The sequence below is a fragment of the Taudactylus pleione genome, unplaced genomic scaffold, assembly GCF_031769625.1.
Source record: "Taudactylus pleione unplaced genomic scaffold, aTauple2 ptg000093l, whole genome shotgun sequence".
In the NCBI taxonomy this organism is placed as follows: Eukaryota; Metazoa; Chordata; class Amphibia; order Anura; family Myobatrachidae; genus Taudactylus; species Taudactylus pleione.
Genome location: NW_028284495.1, coordinates 27233712 through 27257823, shown reverse-complemented (window position 1 = coordinate 27257823; position 24112 = coordinate 27233712). Strand labels below are relative to the sequence as shown.

The 24112-nt window shown below is 42.0% G+C and overlaps 1 protein-coding gene across 1 annotated transcript in view; it reads right to left on the bottom strand.

The window, feature by feature from the left end:
- The window catches only part of CLUL1 (clusterin like 1), a 64550-nt gene extending 41613 nt beyond the window's left edge, over positions 1-22937 (bottom strand). Inside the window, exons 1-3 of the mRNA XM_088469800.1 lie at positions 22829-22937; positions 16874-17022; positions 9870-10043 (exon numbers count right to left, since the gene is read on the bottom strand). Coding sequence (XP_088325926.1) covers positions 9870-10043; positions 16874-17022; positions 22829-22937 — 432 coding nt within the window. The remainder of the gene's footprint in view (positions 1-9869; positions 10044-16873; positions 17023-22828) is intronic.
- Positions 22938-24112: the final 1175 nt, after the last annotated feature.

The following is a 24112-nucleotide window of genomic DNA, read 5'->3' as shown; positions in this document are numbered from 1 at the left end:
GAAAAAAGAAGAAATTAAACATAAAGGGCTTTATTTCTGTTTTAGCTGTATAGGATACAAAAATAATGGAGCAAACACACAAAACCAATTCAATAATTCCAATCTAATCAAACAAAGCAAAATAGATAAAATAAAGAAACAAATAACATGTAATATAGAGGGAGTATCACGCTCGGGCACTAGGAATACCTCTGTTGAGGTTGAGAACTGGGGGGTTAGGATAACCTGTGAGGTAAATGATGGGGAAAACAATGACTAAGTCCTATAATTGCGGCCAACTAGACCTGCCCAGAGGCGAGGAGTTTAACTCACTTGGTGGTTTTCTCCTAGTGACCCCTCCAATCGGGATTTGAGTTTCGCTGCACCAAGTGAGCAGGTTGCGGCCCTCTGGACAGGTACTTGGGAGTGACAGAAGACCATAACAAATAAGAAGTACTGGAAACACTGGGAAGGGATAATCCAGATAAAGGGTTGCACAGGGAAGCACTGGGAGGAACCTCTGAGCTGTACTTAGGACACACTGGAGTTCTAGACATAAACTTGTAAAGGTTCTATGCTTGAGACACACTGGAGATGTAGGTATAAACTTGTATTGATGTAATGAGAACACAATGATGGACTGAGGACGTACAGGTGATACAATGATGAACTTGTACAGAAATCCGGGTAATTAGTATACAGAGGTGCACTGAGGATGTACTGAGAATGCAATGGTGATTTTGTACTGAGATCCAAGTAATTAGTACACAGAGATGCACTTGAGATGCACCGGAGGTATAGGCATAAACTTGTTCTAATGTCTGGGTAATGAGTACACAAAGATGCTACTTGAGACACATGGGGAGAGCAACGGACTTGTACTGAAACACGGGAACTAAGTACACAAAGATGCTTCTAAAGACACATGGGGAGTGCAAACGGACTTGTACTGAAACATAGGAACTAAGGGCCTGATTCAGACCCGGACGCTATGAGTGTACACTCGAATGATGCGTATGCAAATATTTGAACGTGATGCGGCGGGGTGCGATCGCTCGTCAAGGCATAAGCACGCCCATCGTACCTGTACGAGCGTTCACTCTGTGTATGCAGACTCCCCTTAGCGTATGCAGAGATGCCCACTGCCCCACGTCATGAAAACATTGGTACATTGACCACTATCGGATGTGAACGCAGTGCTTGTGGTAGCTTTTTTTTACTGCAAGCATTGCGAGGAAAACTGAGGAAAAAAATAGCTGGTGACGTGTACTATGACGCTGCCTGTTAATTATGCACGCCTCTAAAACGGCGTTGAAACACTCGGGCACACCTGCGTTCGCACCTCCAACCCCCTGTTTTTACTGGACTGCCCCTGTCACCACCCACAAACGGCCTCTCCTGTCACTCACTCTGCAGGACTGGTTTTGCTGGGCGAGCGAGGGATCTGTGATCGCACAGTGTAGTTCGCGCATGCGCACTGCGATGCATACGCATGCGCAGATTACCAACCATCAGCAATTGCGGACGGACTGCAGATACCGTCCGGGTCTGAATCAGGCCCTAAGTACACAAAGATGCGACTTGAGACACACGGGGAGTGCAAACGGACTTGCACTGAAACACAGGTAGTAAGTACACGGAGGTCGCAGAAAATAACAGGAGGCCAGAAACACTGAGGGAAGTACTACAGCCACTGGAATACGAGAAGGATGTCACAAGGAAACAGTAGTGTTCTGTCTTTACAGCAAAGTTGATTAGGCAACTTCCTGTTGCAGGAGTCAGACCTAATTACCCCTAGGCAGTAGGTCATTGGATTATGAGATCAGCTGACAGACCGCAGGACTGCCATTGGAGGAGACTAATCAGGTGAGATGAACTAACATGGCTGTGCCTGTGCCTGATATCACGGGAACCAGAACGCAAGCATGGAACTCCTAGCAGGCCCCGGGGTGAATACTCAGCCATAACTCATCACCACTACTGGCATCTGAATGCCTCAGAACCTAAAGACACCAGTTCAGCTGTGAGTAAAGGCTGATCCCAGGACGCATCCTGACAGTACCCCCCTTCCTTTCATGGTGGACTCCGGACACCAAAAACACGCACAAGAATTTCCTTCTAGAAAAAATTCCAGAAATACAAGAAAGTTTTCTAAAAAACTTGAAAATTTCTACTTGAAACACAGGAAAATAAAAAATTTTACGTGAAAAAATCTTGTTTGAAGACATAAGAAAAATGAGGTTCCACAAAACTTGAAAACAAATTTTCAGACATCCTCCCAAATCTCGTATCCCAAAAAATTACTCTTATCCTCAGAACACGTAAACCATTCTTCTTCACTACCGATGGAACTTTCATCATCTATGAAGTCTTTGGTAATGCCTATAAAAGGAGTATCTTCAAAAAATGATGTACACAAAGACTTAGTGTGAGGAACTGTGGACTTCCTAATCCTAAATTGGTATCTAGTATTACTCCTAGTCTTTTTTCCTTTCCGGACAAATTGATCTTGTACTGTATCGTTTTGTAAAGAGCGTAAAGTGGTGCATCTGAGTTTTATTTCTGGAGGTGTAGACTTTTGGGAGAAAGCAGTAAAAGACTCATACGGAAGCTCAGAGCTAGAACCTACATCAATGAAAGTGTTAGTTGGGAGACTCGTAGGAGCAAATTTTCTGAATACAGCCATATTGAAAGCATCCATATCATGAAGGATTGGATCCTCAAACTCCATGAGTGTGTTAGCCCAATTCCATGCCTCACCTCTGAAACTTGACAGAAGAAATTTTAGATGTTTGTAGAAGTGATACCACATGTTGGAACAGTTCTCATAAGGGCTTCCACCTGTCCAAATAAAGTGACATACTGTGTTAAATCTCCATAAAATAAAATGAACGTTGGAGCATCAGATGAGTTCCGGATGAATGAATCACCATCAGGAGTAGAAATGGAATTACTTTGAGAATCTACAGACTGGTGAACAGAAGACATACTGTAACTGACATTAATTGATGTTCCTTACTTGAATCAATAGATAGGACCGACAGAGAGCCAGAGGAACAGGAGTCAAATAAACTCGAAGAGGCACTTAACCAGCCAGGTAGAGTCTAATTAGTGTTATACAACTCGTCATTCTCAAGGAATGTATGTCCATAAAATGATTCATTGCTGGGTGAGGAGTACATTAATTCAAACAAACTATCCACATCAATAATCTTGATCCCAAGACTCTCTGCCATCTTCCGTTTGGATTCATCACCGTCACGGCTCATGACGAGGTAGTTGGTTTCTTTGCTAATATTTTCTGTAACTTTGCCCCCAATGGCCTCTATTAAAGACTTGAGTTCCCTTTTTCCCAAGAGTCCAGAGACCCCAAAGATCACAAATGTCAGACCTTCCATGTAATTATCAACTCCCTGGGGAGCCTGCTTGACTTCAACAGCTTCAGGTCTACATTTCAGAAAGGTTCTGGCTTGTGAAGCACATTCAAGAGTAGAAAAAGAAGAATTCTCAACTGGGATGGATAAGTCACTTGAAGTTGCCTCCTGAGGCTTACTACTGGAAACTTCCTCCTGGGGCATGAAGCTCAAAACCCCCTCCTGGAGAATGGCACTTGGAACCCCTTCCTGGGGTATAATGCCTAAAGACTTTTCCTGAAAAATATAATTTGGATCCCCCTCCTGGGGCATGACACTTGAAAACCCCTCCTGGGGTATGGCACTTGGAACCCCCTCCTGGGGTAGGACACTTGAAAACCCCTCCTGGGGAATGGTACTTGATTCTCCCTCTTGGGGTGAGAGACTTGAAACTCTCACTTGGGTTGAAAAACTTGAAACTCCCTCCTGGGGTGAAAGACTAGAAATCCCCTCCTGGAGTATGAAACTCAAAATGGAGACCCCCTCCTGGGGCGTGAAACTCGAATTTGAAACCCTCTCCTGGGGTATGAAACTCGAAACATAGGCCCCCTCATGGGGCATGAAACTTGAAACCCTCTCCTGGGGTATGAAACCCCCACTTGGGGTGAGGGTCTTGAGACCCCCTCCTGGGGTGTGATACTTGCAACTCCTGCTTGGGTAGAGAGACTTGAAACTGCCTGTTGAAGTAGAAAACTTATGACCCCCTCCTGGGGTACAGGACTTGAAACCCCCACATGGGGTGAGAGACTTTAGACCCCCTCCTGGGTTGTGAGACTTGAAATAATCAAAACTGGTTGTTCCAAAGACCCTTTTTGCACCATACTAGATGTTGATATAGAAGTATTGGGAATTGCCCTTAAAACTTTAGTACAGTGTACCCTTATTGTACTGAAAACTCGGGTGAGGCACTGGCCTTAGACGAGATAAATTGCTCCTTTGAATGTGATAGCACAATTGCTTCTGGCGTAGTGATGTCAGACTTCCCTCCAGTGGACAGCAAAATGGTTGCCCCTCCAGAACCTACTGGATCACAGGAGTTCTTAGCACAGGGTATAGAACAGACTTTATCCAGTTTGAGACCAGAGCCACTAGAAACTTGTGCCTCTTTGAGCTTCGTAGAGAAAGCTACTTCCCCTAAATTTCCCAGACGTGGATGATAATGTTTTGTAACTGGACCCCAATTGAGAATTTTAAATTCCTTATCTTTGGTCGACTTCCCTTCGTCACCTGGACCGAGGGATACTAAAACCTCCGATGGCTGATGGAAAGAACCAAAAGTGCAGACATTGGTGTCCTCACTTCTGTTTCACCATATCTCTGTGGTCAAAGAACACAATCTTTAATTAAATGATCTTCATATCCACAATATAGGCAAAGGTGCAATTCCCGGCGCTGCTAGCGTTCAAGCTTAGTGAGTTTAGGGTGCAGGAAGCTCCGATGCCTCTCCTTACCTGCTCCTATGCCTCACCTTATCTTGCTTAGGGGAGATGTTAATGGAATCAGAGGTGACAATAAAAAGTTTTGGAAAAACTTGGGAAACTTTGGAGAGGAGATGTTGAAGTTATTCCAATAACTGTGAGAAACTCGTGAGATGGACAGTCACTGGTGTTAGTTAACTGTGAGGTCAGAAGACTCTTGAAAACTGGATTGCAAGAAGAAAAAACTTGAGATTTTGAAGAGATAGAACAATTTTTTCTCATTTGCCCAAAGAGTTCCTGTAACTGCTGCCTCATGAGTTGCAGACTCGTTTCATGAGCCTCTACTCGAGAAAGTAATCCAGGGAATGTTGCTTTATCCTGTAACCCAGCGGTTTGCATGTTTGTTAGGCCTGATCAATCTGTCACGCTGGGGCACCAGGAATACCTGTTGAGGTCGAGAACCGGGGGGTTAGGATAACCTGTGAGGTAAATGACGTGGAAGACAATGACTAAGTCCTCTAATTGCAGCCAAACCCAGGTTTGGCTAGACCTGCCCGGAGGAGCGGAGTTTAACTCACTTGGTGGTTTTCTCCAGTGACCCCTCCAATCGGGATTTGGGTTTCGCTGCACCAAGTGAGCAGGGCGCGGCCCTCTGGACAGGTACCTGGGAGTGACAGAAGACCATAACAAATAAGAAGTACTAGAAACACTGGGAAAGGATAATCCAGATAAAGTGTTGCACAGGGAAGCACTGGGAGGAACCTTAGAGCTGCACTTAGGACACATTGGAGTTCTTGACATCAACTTGTAAAGGTTCTATTACACAGGAATGATAGTACATGGAGATGTTTTTGAGACGCACCGGAGATGTAGGTATAAACTTGTACTGACATCAGTGTAATGAGAACACAACGATGCACTGAGGACGTACAGGTGATACAATGATGAACTTGTACAGAAATCAGGTAATTAGTATACAGAGATGCACTGAGGACGTATTGAGAATGCAATGGTGAGTTTGTACTGAGATCCAAGTAATTAGTACACAGAGATGCACTTGAGATGCACCGGAGGTGTAGGCATAAACTTGTACTAACGTCTGGGTAATGAGTACACAAAGATGCTACTTGAGACACATGGGGAGTGCAATGGACTTGTACTGAAACACGGGAACTAAGTACACAAAGATGCTTCTAAAGAGACACGGGGAGTGCAAACGGACTTGTACTGAAACAAAGGAACTAAGTATACAAAGATGCGACTTGAGACACACAGGGAGTGCAAATGGACTTGCACTGAAACACAGGTAGTAAGTACACGGAGGTCGCAGAAAATAACAGGCCAGGAACACTGAGGGAGGTACTACAGTCACTGGAATACGAGAAGGATATCACAAGGAAACAGTAGCGTTCTGTCTTTACAGCAAAGTTGATCAGGCAACTTCCTGTTGCTGGAGTCAGACCTAAATACCCTTAGGCAGTTGGTCATTGGATCATGATATCAGCTGACAGACTGCAGGACTGCCATTGGAGGAGAATGATCAGGTGAGATGAACTAACATGGCTGCGCCCATGCCCGCTACCACGAGAACCAGGACCCAAGCATGGAAGTCCTAGCAGGCCCCGGGGAGAATACTCTGCCATAACTCATCACCACAACTGGCGTCTGAATGCCTCAGAGCCTAAAGACACCAGTACAGCTGTGAGTAAAGGCCGATCCCAGGCCGCATCCTGACAGCGAGCTATTTATCTCTCAGATTGTTCTTGTGGAAAAAATATATGGCGCAAGCGAAAAGGAAAGTCAAGACCAGAGTTGAAGAATGTGTACAATATCAAGAAAGATTTAAACACACATGTGTCACAACACTTCGCAGAAGTACATAACAAGAGTCACAAAGGTCTGAAATGCATGTGTATACAAAAAGTAACAACCATTGGAGAGGATGAGATTTAGTGACAGCTCTAAAGGAAAGGGAAACAAATTGAAATATAATCTAAAAATTCTGAGACCACACAATCCAAATATTGATATATAGTTAATGCTTTCCTGCTTCTGACGGAATGGGATTGAAATGCCAGCGGCTGTGTAGCCACCGGTTCAAATCCTGACAGCGCTAGCCCGACGCAGAGGAAATCCCGACAGCGGAGGCAAGTAATCAAACCCTCCCATCTCCCCCCCTAACCCTCCTTTAGGGATTCCTAACCCTAACCTCCCCTCCTAGTGCCTAACCCTAACCTCCCCCCATTAGTGCCTAAACCTAACCGCCCCCTCCCCTAAACCTAGCCCTCCCGGGGGGTCAATAACCCTAATTTCCCCCCTAGTGCCTAAACCTAACCCCCTTCCCCTAGCCTAACCCTAACTCTCCCCGGGTGGGTGCCTAACCCTAAGTCCCCCCGGGGGTCCCTAAACCTAACCCCCCCATCCCCAGCTACATCGCTACTTACCTCCGGCGCTGGACATTCGGTCCATCGTTCAGTCAGGGTCCCAGCGTCGGGTTTAACAGTCAGTATTTCAACACCTATGTTGAATCCCCTGTCCTGATTATAGTGTCGGGATTGAGACTGGCGGCTTCATAACTACATCCCGCTTCAGACTCATACAACTCCGCACAAGCAAACATATATGTACAGTATCACAAACAAAAGACACCAAATGTAATATTCAAATAAGCTTTTATTCAATACAATACAATACACTTTATTATATGCACAACATGAGCCTTCAGCTCTTTTTCAGTACTTTCAGACCTACTGTAGACCTCTGGACTTTCAATGAGAAATAATAAAGTTATTTTATAAAATAACCAGTAGACTGGCCCACACGTATCCTTGACAAAGTACCGCTTGGGGTACGAAACACGTTGGAGACCTTAGGCAGGAATCGAAGCCACTACACATACAGTAAGTGAGTGACGTTATCATCTGCTGTTTCCATTCATACACACCTTCTCCAGCTGTCAGGGAAGCAGCCCAGAGAGAAACATCATACCCAGCCAGACTGCCAGAGGACAAGGTAGGGAAAGTTAGGCTCTTTAGTTGACTTATTTCCTCTAACAATCTGCACTGGAAAGCTGGAACATTTATCCCTTTGTTTTTTATTTTTGAATATTTGCATTGTGTGTCATGTAAATTTAACAAGTAACATATACCACATCACTACAAGAGACAATTACTTAACGATCAAGAACCCTTACTCATTTTATGCTACAAATGACCATAAGATCATTTACAAACATGCAAAGGCTCAGTGGTAAATGTAATATAGTCCTGATGTCCCGTCACTCTTGTGAGCAATTTGAGACTTAAACTGTGTCAGACTGGGGCATATAGGGCCCACCGGAGGAATGCAGTAATAGGGGTATGGTCATCCAGCAAAGGCGGGGGATGTAATGCAAACACAGTAACTTGGCTACCCATTAGTCAAATATTGGTGTAGTTTCTATAGCAGCAAACCAAGAACCAATGTTTATCACTGATTCTGCTCCACAAGGTAACTGACACTCTAATAGAGTAACAATGTACATTTCAGTACACAGTCTGGAACAGGACCCCTATACGAGGGGGTGGGGCCCACCAGGGATTTCCCCTGTATCCCTGTGGGCCAATTCGACCCTGAACATAAATGTAGCTATATTTGACGGTATTTTAGGAGGCAAACAGAAGAGCTGAAAGAAAATGTTGATTTGAAAGAGGAAGTCAGTTGGATCCAGGAATTGGGACAGGGGCATGGCATCAAAATGATGCCATCTAGGGGCTCGATTCTATTCAGCGCGATGTAAATAGCGATAACGAGCCTTCCCCGACCTAACAGCACGATGAATTGAATAGCTCCGGGAGCTATCTCCCAGCGCTATTTATATCACGCTGAATTGAATCGTGCCCTATATATAGCCATCTATACTCCAAAACACCTGTTCATTGTGCGCTGCAAATGTTCACTGTTGCACCTCCCAACATTCCCACCCCGGGACAGACATGTCCATGAAGAATGACAGGACAAAGACCTCATGCCAGTACTGTCCAGGGCTGCAACCAGGGGTGGCTAGAGGGGCACGTGTGTGCCGGATTTGAGGGGGCAACAATACCAAGGGCAGAACTACTGGCAGTGCAGGGGCAAAGAAGGGGCCTGCAGTGACATCGACAATAAGACTAATAATGATCAAACTGACTCATTACAGTACGCTGCTGACCGGCCGCAGGCCGTCCGTAACAATGAAAGGGGAGGCGATCTGGCTGGAGGAGAGGAGGAAGACACCTCCCATTCCCTCCTATCTGACACTGCTGTTGCTGGGAATCTGATGCCACGATCTCGTAACCAGCCCCGGTGCTAAAACAGGAGAGAGGAGAGAGATCACGCTGACAGTTGGGCCCGGGCTTTGCCTTCTGTGTGAGGAAGAGGTCTGCCATGTCTAAGGGCGATGGGATGCGGGTCCTGGCCATGGTAATCAGGAACTGTGAGTATGCGGCGAGAGCCAAGGTACCGTCAGTGGCGCATGTACCATTCAGGGTATGTGATACTGCCTTTCACTACCAGCTAATGAGTGCTGCTGGCTGACGGAAAGGACAGAGTCTATAGTTATGGGGGGGGGGGGGGGGGCATCAAATTACTGCCTTGTCCCGGGTACGAAATTCCTAGTTTCGGTCCTGTACTGTCCCACCTAAATTGAGACAGTTACGAGGTATAGATGGCTGGTTTATTGCTCACTTGTAGCATGAAGGGGGTTTATGAATGATATATACTATATCAATAAGGTTCATAGATTATTGGCCACAATGAATTTCTTTGATCCAATAAGCGAATTCTTAGTGTACGATTGGTACTGTTGAATGCAAAAAAGAAATGTCCAACTAAGTCAGGTTTACGAGTACTATTGAGAAAAGTTTACATTTGCTTTGATGTTGGGAAAATTGTTTTATATTTTGTAACATATCCTGCTATTTCCTGATTGTATGTACAGTATTACATACGCTTATGTATAGAAATACCAAAGGCGCTCAGTATGGCTACAAAACGAACAAATTCCTAAAATAACAAGATTAGAAAAATATTCTGCTCTTACCTTAATAAGAAATGTCTGTAAACCCTGCTGGGAACAGCTGTTTGTGTAAAATGTAATGCAGAACCATTCAAGGCAAGCTTTACATCTATCCCAGTTATTTTCCAGCAATTGTTTGCACTGTGTTTTTGCTTCACTCAGCTTTTCATTGATGTCCTCAAACAGCCTCACAGTCTCCTGTTAATAATACTTTACAATTAGTACAATGACAAAGAATCAAATCTATTTTTAAAAATATAATGGTATTATATACAGTAGTATGTATATGATTATTGAATTCTACTGTATATTCCACAGTTTTTGTTTGGGTATGATGTTCAAAAAAGATAATTGAACCTAGAGAGAAGAGAATCCGCGCTGACATTTTACACGAATTGAGTTTTGCTGCAGAATAAGCTGATTCACAGAGACATTTTCGTAATGAGGAACAAGGTGTATATTTTTCCACAGACATTTGAACTATTTTGTCTTCATCTTTATGTCTGTAAATGTGTCTATTTGCCTTTATAATAATACACTGTGCTATTATGGTTTGGCTCTCCAATGATATCCCTGATAACCCTGTCCTTATGTCTATTCGCAGGGGCGCAGAGAGGAGGGGGGTTGGGTACAAATTACCCAGGCCCGGGCTTGCTGGAGGGGCCCGGTGGGGGCCCGGGTCCGGCACCGCTCCCCCCTCTCTTACATCACAGCGCCCAGCACACGCTGCTGTGTGCTGGGCTGCACTGGGAGACTGTTCATTGGTGCTAAGAGGCAGCCACAGCAGTCTCCTATGCCTGTGGGTTGAGCGATCAAGCTGATCGCGCCCCCCAATGGTTATGAGCCGGGCTGAGGGGGCTCACTGCGCGCCCCCCCCCCCCCCCTCGCCAGCGCTGCAAAACTTCTTTTTTTTTGGACTAAGGGGGGCATAACCATGCCTCCAGCGATTAGGCCATGGCCCCTTTTTTACCGGGGCCCTGCTCGGCTCTGTTGACGGGCCTGGCTATTCGTCATGTATGGTTAATTCTATGATACAAGTATAAGTTGAATCCATATAAGACCATTTATATACCATTCCTTAAGAGCCCCGATTTTCAGTTTGGACTGGCAGCTCACCCCCTTACCTTTTGGGGTACCCAGGGGTTAAGAACGGTGAGTCAACTGATGGACAATACACCTCTTACTATGGAGAGAGTTCCTTGTATTGGTTCTCATGCCTTAGCCTTCATGCAAGCTCAAATTTTGCTCACTCCATTATTACATTTTTTCACCACTCAGTTTAGATAATCCTCTTGATAAATTGATGTTACAGCCCCATCCTGGGAAAAGAGCCATAACTGTTCATTATCGTCTTTTACATGAGATCCAATGCTATCATCTGACCTTCCAGACATCATATTGCTCCACCAAATTCCATTTATGTAGAGATGTTTTTAAACATATCCACAGAGCATACTGGTCTCCCCATAGAAGCCATCTTATAGGTCTCTCTCTACACATTCAAATTGTCCCAAATATGGTGGTCCTCAGGCAGATATATTCCATTGCTCATGGGGATGTCCCATTATTAGTGGGATCTGGATCCACATACTGAGTTTTGCTATGGAGGTAAAGAGCATAGGGTCCCCCCTGATTTTACAATTACTAGCAATAGACATTTCCCACCACTGTAGTGCCATCCAGCCAGTCAACACAGAGCTGGTATCCCTAAGAAGTGATATGCAGACTCTCCACCTTGCAGCTTACAAGAGTTAAAGTATCTGCTGGTGATGTGGTGGTACCAGATACCAAAGAACAGTAACAGAAGTCTTATACAGTCCATACCTTGGCAGGTCACAGCTGTTTTGGTGGCAATCAAATAAGCAACAGCATATTAGGCAAGTGGTCATAATGTTTTGGCTCATCAGTGTATATATTCAGTTTTTAAAATCCTTTAAACAGACATCATTTAAATAGATAAGCATAGAAATGATCACAGATTATTTTCTATACTGTTATGTTTCACAGGTGTTTTTACTTAATGTTTGTCAACTACAAAGGTGTATAAATGAAGTTTGTGTGGATAGTCTTTAATGTAGTAAGCAATGAAAAAGGTGCTGTTGATGGCACCAAAATGGCTGATGGGCTTCACATTATCACCTTTTGTCTAAACATGAGTATTATGTTGCCTTGCTGATTTTCTGTTTTTTTTCCATAATGTTGCTTCTTAAAAAAGCTATCCTTTTAGTATGCTGATAGGTGGTCATTGTAGCAGTGGAGAGCCAGCGTATTCCCAGAGGGCTGGAGAAGAATCCTAGGAAAGTCGGCAGCTGAACCATGCAAAACCAAGGAGGTGGAGTAAATCAGGATCCTGCACTATGAGAAGGTGTGGTCTTAAGAACAAGAGCGAAAGCACGCAAATCAGGATGGCTGAAGATGGGGCTCTGTGTAAGATCCATCTCTGAGGAAAGAGAACAAAGTGGGAAAAAGAGCCAAGCTAGGTTACGAGAGGCATAGAGGATGTTTAGTAGAGTTGCGCTGCAGCAAAAGTCTTGTTAGCTGTTTTACTAACACAGGAAAGTGTATTCAAGCTAGAGACCTGGTGACTTTACAAGCTGCATGTGAAATCATCCAAAGACAAGCTGCAGCAAGGCAAACTTAAAGAAATCTGCACTTAAGTAAACACAAGCTGCAGAAAAATAAGGATCCATCTTGAAATAGACTGCTGGGACCTGTAGTACCACAACCAGCTGTGGTATCCCAGTACAGAGTTCCTTTATACTAATGTCTGATGTTATTAGTTGTTAGAGGGAAGCTCTCTCCAGTTGGTGAGATTCAATCATTTAAGTTGCACTTTTTTTCTTAATGGGACATTGCTGCTATTTATCTTACACATAATAGCACTGTAATGCATAAGTTACGGGCCCCTATAGTGCACCCAAAGATCCCTAAATTACTCATGTTGCCAACGTACAAGTGTCATGGACATTTAGGTAAGGATTTACCACATTAGATATACAGGTTGAGTCTCCCATATCCAAAATGCTTGGGACCAGTGGTATTTTGGATAACGGAATATTCCGTATTTTGGAATAATTGCATATCATAATGAAATATCTTGGGAATGGGACCCCAATATACACACAGAATGCATTTATGTGTTATATACAGCTTATACACACAGCCTGCAGCTCATTTTATACAATATTTTCAATAATTTTGTGGCTCAAGCAAAGTTTGTGTACATACATGAAATAAATTTATGTTTCATTTACAACCTATACACACAGCCTGAAGGTAATTTTATACCATATTTTTAATAATTTGTGCCTTAGACAAAGTTTGTGTACATTGAACCATCAAAAATCAAAGGTTTTATTATCTCAGTCATGCTAAAAATATTCCGTATTTCGGAATATTCCGTATTTCGGAATATTTGGATATGGGAGACTCAACCTGTACAGTATAAGAGGACTACAGTTTAGCCACTATTGAAAGTGTATTTATGCCTTGATCCAATTTAAGCACCAGGGTCAATATCATTCAAGTAGTGGGTTGTACATTTATTGTATCTGGAAATGGAAGCCCTTGCCTCTCTGTTATGGTGTGGGGGAAAAGGAGAATACAACAGTGTGGCTGAGGATCAAGAGCTACAGCAAAGAGTAGATACCCAAATAACACTGCAGTCAGGTAACAGTCATGTAACCCCAGTCCTGTGATCCAGATCTCACATATGGCTAAGCCCCTAGCATTGAACCCACACAGCAGCAGTGTAAAAAACATTAGCACATATAATGGGGGAAGGTCCTCGCTTGGTTGTGTATATGCAGGTGGTTAGTGAACATATATGACCAGGTAGTATATATGGAAGGATTTTATTATTTATTATCAGGAGCCACAGTGCTCCAATTCAATACTATAGTGTGTGCACTGAAATTATGAAACGTTGATTGCCACTTATACTTATATAAGTGGCAATTAACTTTTCATAATTTCAGTGCACACACTATAGTATTGAATTGAAGCACTGTGACTCCTGATAATAAATAATAAAATCATTCCATATATACTACCTGGTGATATATGTGTACTAACCACCTGCATATACACAACCAAGCGAGGACCTTCCCCCATTGTATTTGCTATTTTGACGTTATAAAGGGTCAGGTTACCCTGTAAGGTCCTGCAGCTTATATTAGCACATCCATTTTTTCTGCCCCTTTCTATGTGCAGCGTGGGTCTTCATCCACACAATTATAGTGTAGAACACATAGCACAAAGAAACAAAACACAAAGCTGTCCTAATCTGGAAGTAGAGACAGATCACTCAAATCAGGACTGCCCCTCCAATAGCGGAACACTTGGGAAGTACATCTAAGGTAGAGTTAGATATAGAATAGGGCTACAAAACAGAAAGTAGTTATTTCTACTTTTACTATGGGCTGTCTCCCCTGTACTTAGGACTATGTTGTTTAAAGATCTGGTCATTTAATGATTGATCCAAACGACCGGAATGTACTATGTCTACAGTTTACTAAGCACAAAAATCTGATGGATATACAAGTTGTTGATATTATGAAGTAAGTGCAACATATGGCATCTAATTTCCAGATCTTAAAGGCTTATCTCTGGAATTAGCCCATTTTCTAATATTGTCTAAATACACAATAAAATACCTGGTTTTGCATACTGAGTGCAGTTATTACTAATATATTCTTATAATCTTGGATTTACAAGTTAATATTTACTAGAAAGCCTGAATAACCTGCACTAGGGGCCATGTCCTCATCTGTATGAGACCAGCAGTAAAGTGCACCAAATATGCATTTGGGCATTGGGCACACCGTATCCTGAGTGCGCAAGCAGGTATAATAATACACCCATCAGTAAATATTCTCCTACACAGGACTCATACATTTACAAGAATCACCTATAAATTATTTTTTTTCTGTCAACTATCAATGTCAAATGAAGACTCTGAATGTTGAAATAGAACGTGCACATATTTGTCATTCCTCATGTATATCCGCTCCGAGTGGGGCCACTACAGGGACATGCAGGGAGCCACTGTTTATTCCAAGCTGATTCCTGAAGTCAGCAGATGTAGGGGAAACATAAAAAGTGGATCATGAGGACAGTATAGTTCATTTCATGTTTTTATTTTGTAAAATCCCAGTGGGAATGTTCCTGCTTAATAGTTGTTTACTTTAAATGTCTACACTGGAAGTGTAATCAAACTGTGATAGTTTAAAGAAGTCAACTATGTTACCTATTTAAATTGAATCTCTTCCAAGAAAACCATGTTGAAAGACTCTAGAACTGCCTGGTAGAAGAACACTCATGATTGCAATGTCAGCAAGTGAATAAACATTCCATTTCCTTTGACATTTACATACAAATAAGCTAAAATCTAGCTAAGATCATGGTTGCACAATCGCTGACTTAGTATACTTGTTGTACTCCATTGCACATGTACAAAGTTATCGCAGTTATTTCATTGCTACAAAGTACAGATAGTATTACGTTTCTAAATCGGGGGTGACCAAAGTTTTTGCATTTGGAGTCAGACAGCAACTGGGTTGGAGAGGTGGGCTGCAGAGATCCAAGCGTGTCATACCAACGCATGTTGTGCACCTTTAGAGGAGGTATTAGAAAGTGCCACAACTACCGGAGTTATGTGTTTTATGGAAATTCAGACATGATTTATACTTAAATACGTGCAACTTTAATGTGGAATATTGTATGACTTTACTGAACCCTACTAGCTTTTACTAGCCATGGGGAGATTTATCAGACATTCTAAAGAGGACAGGTAAAGAAGTTTCCCATAGCAACCAATCAGATTTAGTATTTACTAAAGGGGTGTATTTACTAAAGTGCGGGTTTTTAGAAGTAGAGATTTTGCCCTTAGCAACCAATCAGATTCTAGCTATTATCTAGAAGGTGCTAGTTAAATGTTAAGTAGAATATGATTGGTTGCTATGGTGAACATCTCCACTTCTAAAAATGCTCAATTTAGTAAATATACCCCTGATTATCATTTTATAGATAGTGCTAGATATATTAGAGCTAGAAGCAGATTGATTGCTCTGGACAACTTTCAACATATCCTATTTAGTAGGTTTGATAAATCTCCCCCAAAACCTAAGAGAACGGAGCTTCGGAGTTCACTGGTCCTAGTGATCAGGTCCCTTCCTTGGGGAGCCCACCAATCACCAATCAGAAAAAAGTTCCCCATAAAGGCAAAAAACACAGAATTATTTCTGACAGAACTCCTGTACAGACTGACACAAGAGCTATGCCATTCCCTCTCCCTCATAAACCACCTGCCAAATCCTAGGTGCACAATTCAGTGTACAGTAAGTAAATCAATTCATTTAAAATTAAAAATCCACGAGCATGACAAGAACAATATTATTTAATCTTTAATTACACTATTACCTCCAAAGCCATGGAGTGCAGAGAAGCTTTCAGCCCAGGGCTGGTGCTCCTTGGGGAGACGGGGACACCATTTTTAGGGGGGTTCCCACTTCCCTAGGGATTCCAGTCCTGGGCTGACCAGTTGATGGCTGGTTGCCATTATTGCAGGGGGACCACAGCCTGTGGGACACCCTGCTTATAGCATCAACTGCCCTGGCTGGTCGAGCTTTGTGGTTGTTGGAAAATATGGTGGAATACATGCCATTTTTCCCTCCTATTTTATACTTTTAAGGCTTTTTACAAAAACAAAGCCTGCACAGATCATAGTGATCTGTGTAGTGCCTTAAAGCCGACACAGATTGACAAATGGATTGTTGGTAGATTTGCAGCAGAAAAAGGGCTTGAAACTCGACGGATATTGATGACTGAAAAGTAAGAATTGATGCATAGTAAATACTGTTTAATACACTGCAATTTGCCGTCGATGCCCGTCGCTTTCAAATAGACAGCAAAGCCGACGCTTAGCAAATTTAACCTAAGATTGGATAATATTGCCAATAAGCAATATTATTCTGCATTTTCAGGAACATGGTAGACCAGACTCATATCATATAAGTAAAAGATGTTACCACTTTGTCTTCTTTTGTTTTCTCAAGTGATTTCAGTAAATTTTCATGTTTCTCTTCATTTATTTCCACAATGTTCTTCATTTGCTTTACACCCAGCAAGGCTTTCATTACTTCTTGCTCCACATGCTCCTCCCCACATTGTGAAAGTGCTGGATACAAGCAGATACTAATTAATATTTCTAAATAACCACGCAGAGCTATAAAGAGCTCTAGTAAATGTTTTTTCACACTTAGCAGGAACATCATGAATTTACAGCTGCGGTATAGATCAGAGGTTCCCAAACACAGTCCTCAAGGCTCTCCAACAGTACAGGTTTTAGAGATATCCATGCTTGAGCACAGGTGACTGAATTAGTACCTAAGCCAATTTGATTTAACACCTGTGCTCAACCATGGATATCTCTAAAACCTGTACTGTTGGGGAACCTTGAGGACCGCGTTTGGGAACCTCTGGTATAGATAAATGCTAGAAGTTAAATATACTTCTCAATTTACTCCATTACAAAACAAAAACAAATAAAGAAGCCCATTAATAAGAGTGCAACCGCATAGAGTTCCTCTGATCTGTGGGGATCTCCTGTTCTGCGTCTATACAGTTCCTTAGCATGGTACATATCATTAGCATGGTCATTTTACCACCCTATATAAGTTTGAGTGAACTATTTCTTAATGTTTTGCCTTAATATAACTGATTGGATAGGTGCCATGGCAGCTGTATTAATATGGTGCACTAAGTCTTTTATGCATTCAAACTTCTTCATGGTGTAAGTCTTGAGTAAATTACCATTATTGGTATTAGCAGGAGTACGTTTCTTCAGAACTGCAGGGGTCCCATGTTCTAATTGGGGTATATGGGGAGTAAATCAAATTTTGACTGGACATCTTATTTTTTTCAAACTATTTTTCAGTAGTCTGTGGTTGTGCACATTATCTGTAGATTTGTGTTTTGGTTTTGTATTAGTTAGTCCCACTGGGTTACACCTTAGCCAAATATGCAGTTTAACATCTTTATATTATTTATCAGGTTCTCTTTGCCATTTACACATTAGACTCTGGAATAAATGAACATACAAGTAGTTTTTCTATTGTTTTCCCATTTGTGGAGTGCAACATTTAAAATATGGAATAGTTAATAGACAAAAAGGACTTTTTCATTTATCCCACCACTTATCGTAGAGGCCAGCACCCTTTTGACCATTGCAGAGGCCAGAGCCACCTTGACCATTGGAAAGCCCAGAGCTACCTGCCAATTTGGCCATCGGAAAGCCCAGAGGCCCTTTGACCATTGTAGATGATAGTATTCTTGACTATCAAAGAGGGCAGCATCCCCTTGACCATCACAGAGGCCAGAGCAACTTTGATTAGTGGAGGGGCCAGAACCAACTTGATAATTGGAGAGCCCAGAGTTCCATTGACCATTGTAGAGATGAGCACCCCTTTGACCTTGGGAGAGGCCAGCATCCCCTCTCAGAAATGATGAGACCATTACCCCCATGATTATGATAGAGAACAGTTTCCCCATTGGACAAGCTAGAGCCACTTTGACCATTGGAGAGGCCAGAGCCACCTTAATCATCGGAGAGCCCAGAGAAACTTTGACCATATATAATAAGAGTACCCCCATGACATTCAATGAGGCCAGCACTCCCTTGTCCACCAGAAAGGCCAACACCTCATTGACTATCAGACAGGCCTGTATCCTCTTGACTATTAAAGAGGCCAGAACCACCTTGAGTGTCAGGGAGTTCAGAGCCCCCTTAACAATTGTAATGGAGAGTGCCCCCTTGACCATCAGAGAGGACAGCACCCCATGACAATTAGATATGAAAGTCCCCCTTTAGCCATTGTAGAAGAGAGGATCACTTGTCCATGGTAAATACCAGCACCCCATGACTTTTAGAGAGGTCAGCACCCCCTTAACTATCAGAAAGGTCAGAGCCCCCTTGACCATCAGAGAGGCATACTACATGACTATTAGTGTGGCAAGTACTCACATGTGCTGGCCATCAGTGAGGCCAGCACACTCTTTACCATCAAAAAGCCGAGCGCCTCTTGGCCATCAAAAGATAAAGGGCCAACTTGACCATCAGACAGGACAACACCCACTTGGCTATCATAAATGCCAACACGATGATTACAAGAGAGGCCACCACCCTCTTTACCATCAACGAGGCCAGCACGCTTGGCCATCAAAGACTCAAGAACTAACTTGACCGTCAAAGAGGCAAGATCAACCTTAATCATCAGGGAGGCTAGCACCCCCTTGACCATCGTAAAGGCTAGCACCTCCTTCGCTGTTAGAGAGACCATAATTCCCTCAACCACTGGAGAAAAGAATGCCTCCTCAACCATCAGAACGGCCAGAATCCCCACAACCATAAGACAGGCTAGATCCCACTTGTATTTCAGATTAGCCAGTACCCCTTGATCACTGGAGAGGTTAGATCCCTCTGGACCACTGAAGAGGCCAGCACCACCTCAGACATTAGGGAAAAGAGCACCACCTCGACAATCAGAAAGGCTAGTGCCTCTTGAACATTAAGGGGGTTAGGAGCTGCTCAAATATTGTAGAGGATAACACCCCCTTCGACCATCAGAGAGGTCAATGCTCTCACAAACCAACACCATATGAGCATTGGAGAGTCTAGCAGCCCCGTCACCACTGAAAAGTACAAACTCCCTAAATCTTTTCTGCGACAATAGTAAATTGTCATCACTTTTGTTTGTTTTTTTTACAATTAATATGGCCATAATACATGTTGTGACTAAAGGGAAAAGGGTAGTACAACAATGGCTGTGAGCATTTGAAATGGCTATCACATTTATGAAACCAAGATTAAGTATCCCCTGAAAGTCATGTAAGGAGTGATATCTCACAAGCTAGCAAGGGCCAATCATGACTTTTGAAGCTACTTCATGTGGTATGAATACAGAGATGAATTAAGTAATTTACTTTTCTATGATTTGTGTACGCGGTCTTTTATTGTTCTCTACAGAGCAGCAAATTTGACTCATTGTTGAAACAAGCACAATTAATTAAAGAAATATGTAATATTGCAATGAATCACATGTTTTGAGTTTAACTATTTGCAAACAAATAAAATAATGTACTGTAGCTACAGGAATGTTACTACAATATTAGACTTGTAGTATCTAAACTCTAACTGTGTACTATGTATTGCATTACATTTTCTAAATGTTAGTTCTTCTCTATATTTTTTTACTCATGTGTCAATTAATTGTTACATTGAGCAGTGCCAACACTGTTGTTCTACAAAGGTAATGGGGCACATCCACTAGCATACATAGAAATGACTGCACGATTACGACATTGTAATCGTGCAGTCGTTTCACAGTCTGGTGGTCTGCCTACACTGAATGATCAGTCATTCAGTGTAGGCACATCAATCATCCCCTAACATGCTCAACCTGACGTTGTCGTCAGGTTCACCAGCATGTTCAGGCGATGATTGATGTCGGAAACGACCAGCGGGAAAGTGCATCGCTGGTCGTTTCCGACATTTACATCCCCGATGTGTGCCCGATTACATAGAGCGATATCGTAATCGTGCAATCGCTCTATGTAATCGGGTAGTGGATACCCGGCATAAGATGTCTGTAATTGTTAAAATGTGAGGAATTTACACAAGGCATGTTGCAGGACCTAAACTGCAATAAATGTTGAATAGCTTGACAAGTACACAACTGACAATCTTAAACTATTTAGCAATGGCAGTAGATTATATTTAGACAAGTTAGTATTGCAATTAGAAGGTGCCTGTCACCATATACAGTAGGTAACTGCACATTAAGTGGTCTAGCCTGCAGTCAAAATATAGGCATGTCGACATTTTGAGTGTCGACATTTGAACATATGAAAATATAGACAATCAAAATGCTGAACTGATAATATAAGCAAGTCTATATTTTGCATGTCAACATTTTGAACAAATCAAAAGGTCAACAAACAAAATGTCGACATTGACAATATAGGTCACTGCACATAGTGTAACCTAGAAAAGGGTGATAACAAGTGCGCAATAAAATCAGGGATGCAGCAAAGGGTGAAAATACAAATGAGTAGACACCCACTACTCCAAAAAACATGCACAAAAAATAGATGTAAATCACCTCCTAGCGTTCCCCCAATCATAAGTGCACATAAGTGACAGGAAAAGAGAAATAATCACCATAAATCGGATCCACTTGATATAGGATCACATAACCATCTAGAATTTGCAGTCTTTAATGGTAAATGAACAAAGTAAATCTTGTCCTCCAAATAATATGCGCTGATCACAGCAATCCTCATATATGAAAATATAAAGAAAATACAGACATAGTGTAGATCAAACTAAAAACATATTCTGTTTAATAATAAGGTACACTCACAAATTGTAGAAGCTTCTGAAGAAGGACTAATATGTCTGAAACGCGTTAAGCGTGGGCTTTGAAGTTTGCATTGATTATTGTGTGGTGGACAACTGACTTCACTTGCTTCATCTTGGGCATACTCCTGCATCCGGAGCCGGTGTTCTTTGCCTTCCTTTTACCATCCAAGGATCACAAGAAAGGAGCAGATGTGAATGTTGCTGCATTGCCACTTTTAAATAAATTTTACATGCCTGATTGTGTTCTACAATTTGTGAGTGTACCTTATTATTAAACAGAATATGTTTTTAGTTTGATCTACACTATGTCTGTATTTTCTTTATATTTTCATATATGAGGATTGCTGTGATCAGCGCATATTATTTGGAGGACAAGATTCACTTTTTTAATTTACCATTAAAGACTGTGAATTCTAGATGGTTATGTGGATCCGATTTATGGTGATTATTTCTCATTTCCTGTCACTTATGTGCACTTGTGATTGGGGGAGCGCTAGGAGGTGATTTACATCTATTTTTTGTACATAGTGTAACCTGCAATCAAAGTTACAGCTGGCTCTATCAGCATATTAATTGTCTGTATTATGTCCATGTCTACATTACATTATGTCCCTGTCAACATTTTGACTGTCTACATATTGCTTGTAGACATATAGTACGTCGACATTTTGGTTGTTTAAATATTATACCTGCCGAATTATGGTGTCTATGTTTTGAATGTCTATATTTTGGTTTTCTAAGTAATATACCCACCCCTGTCCAGGAATATTAAAGTTAAAGAAGGTTTTATATTATTGCAGATTGAGTTTTACTAGATGATTCTTCCTGTGGAGCAGGACGCATCTCTAGAGATGGTTATCATTCAGTGATAATTAACAACAATTGATGGTTTGTTGCTGATAGTGATTAGTTTATAGGAGCTCCCCAATGGCATGGATTGGATGGCAGAGGTCAGAAGGGTGATGGTGGTCATGGTATGTGCATTCGCAGTCTTGATCTATGTGGCAGTGAAGAATCGATGGTTCAACCATTGAGAGTTTCCCATGGATGTTTAGGAATCATCAACCATTGGTGGTAGAACCCTATTCACCTCACCAACTGTCACTTTCAAGTATCACACACAAGGCACGAGTCAATTATAATAAGCATATGAATAAACAAACATTCAGTTAATTGTAACGGGATCAAGGCACTGATGTGATCTTTTCAAGTTCCCACTGAAGTCAATGTGGCTCCAAAAATGAACATTCTTCAAAACAACTACAGTGATGATCTGATGTCTGTGTCTGTATGGAGGAATGTTTTTTTTTTCTGTTGAACATAATCATTGAACCAGACTGCTCCACGGAGACACAAACTTTGGGCAAAACAGCATTTTCATGTGGTTTAAGTTCTACTTGAATTACAGTAAATGGCAAAGTTAGTCTCTGTTTCATGCAAAACTCACTTTGTTTTTAAACGCCTAAATCCATGGCTTATAAACACTGGCTTAGTCTCTTGTTATATGAAATGATATTGAAGAATGTATTATGCTATTGTGGGATTGTAGTAATAATAATATTACCTTTCATGTCCTTGCTGAGAGAACTTGCTCCTAATTCTGCTGATGCTGGTGCACTCTGCTGGTGTTTCAAACACAGGAGACATGTTATCAATGTAAATAAATATTTCATATTACCCCTGGAGAAATAGAGAGAAAATATCATTTGATGGGTTTTTCAGCAAAGTGCTATTTTTTTACATTACTCAAAAGAGTACGCATTAAATATTCTTGTTGTAGCACAGTTTGGGTGGACTAGAAAGTGGGGCTTATTTTATACAATTTTATAATTTTGCATGTTGGGAGATATATTGATACATAAATGTTTTCAGTATTTGTTTGCCAGCAACTAACTTCATACAGTGAACATTCGTGCTTGCTATGGGCTTTTCATGCAAAAAGAGTGGGTCTGAATATCATACATTCACTTTAATTTGACCTACTTCTACTTGTCTGATCAAAACTAGCGTAGCATATGTTGCTATAGGTTACATCATATTTGCATTTTTATGTTGTGTGATTTAATAAGAATTTTGATGTGAGATAATTTAAGATTGCATACATGTAATGATCACTGTCGCCAGAAATTCTTTCTTCAGGAAGGTCCCTAACATGTTTATTGGTTAGTGGAGGCCCACATGTGCTTCAATTCTGGACAATTTCCCGAAATAGGTCATAATGACATTGTCATCAGGCCTGTAGGGAGCAGCTCCAGGCCCAGGTGCAGTAGGGGGCGTGGTCTATTTGGGGCACGGCTAAGCCCCTTACAAAAAAAATTAATATACCACACCCCATTTTGGTAATAATGAGTAGTAAAAACCGTTTAGCTAATCAGGATAGGGTGAGGCACTTTTGTTCCTGGTGCAGAGTTACTACTTTAGATTGCAGGCACTGTTGGCAATGGAATTATTAAAAGCTTATTTAACATTTCAACAAAGGCTTGTAAATGTGATAGATGCATCAATTTTGTACAATATAATGCTCATTAAGTACACATTATACTCTGCTGCAGGGCAGGTTTCAGTATGCGCTCCTAACATTTTGTTCAAACAAAGGATAACAGTAGGTTTGGGGCTATATTTAGTTAGGGGTGAGCGGGTTCGGATTTCTGAAATCCGAACCCCCCCGAGCCCCCCCGATCCGAGTCCGATCCGAGTCAGGCTCGACTTTTCCCGCCTGACTCGGATCTGACATCGAGGCAAAACGTCATCATCCCGCCTTCCGAGTCTCGCGGGTTTTGGATCCTATATAAGGTACCCGCGTCGGCGCCATTTTCTCACTCGGCTGTGGACAGTGAAGAGGGAGGGT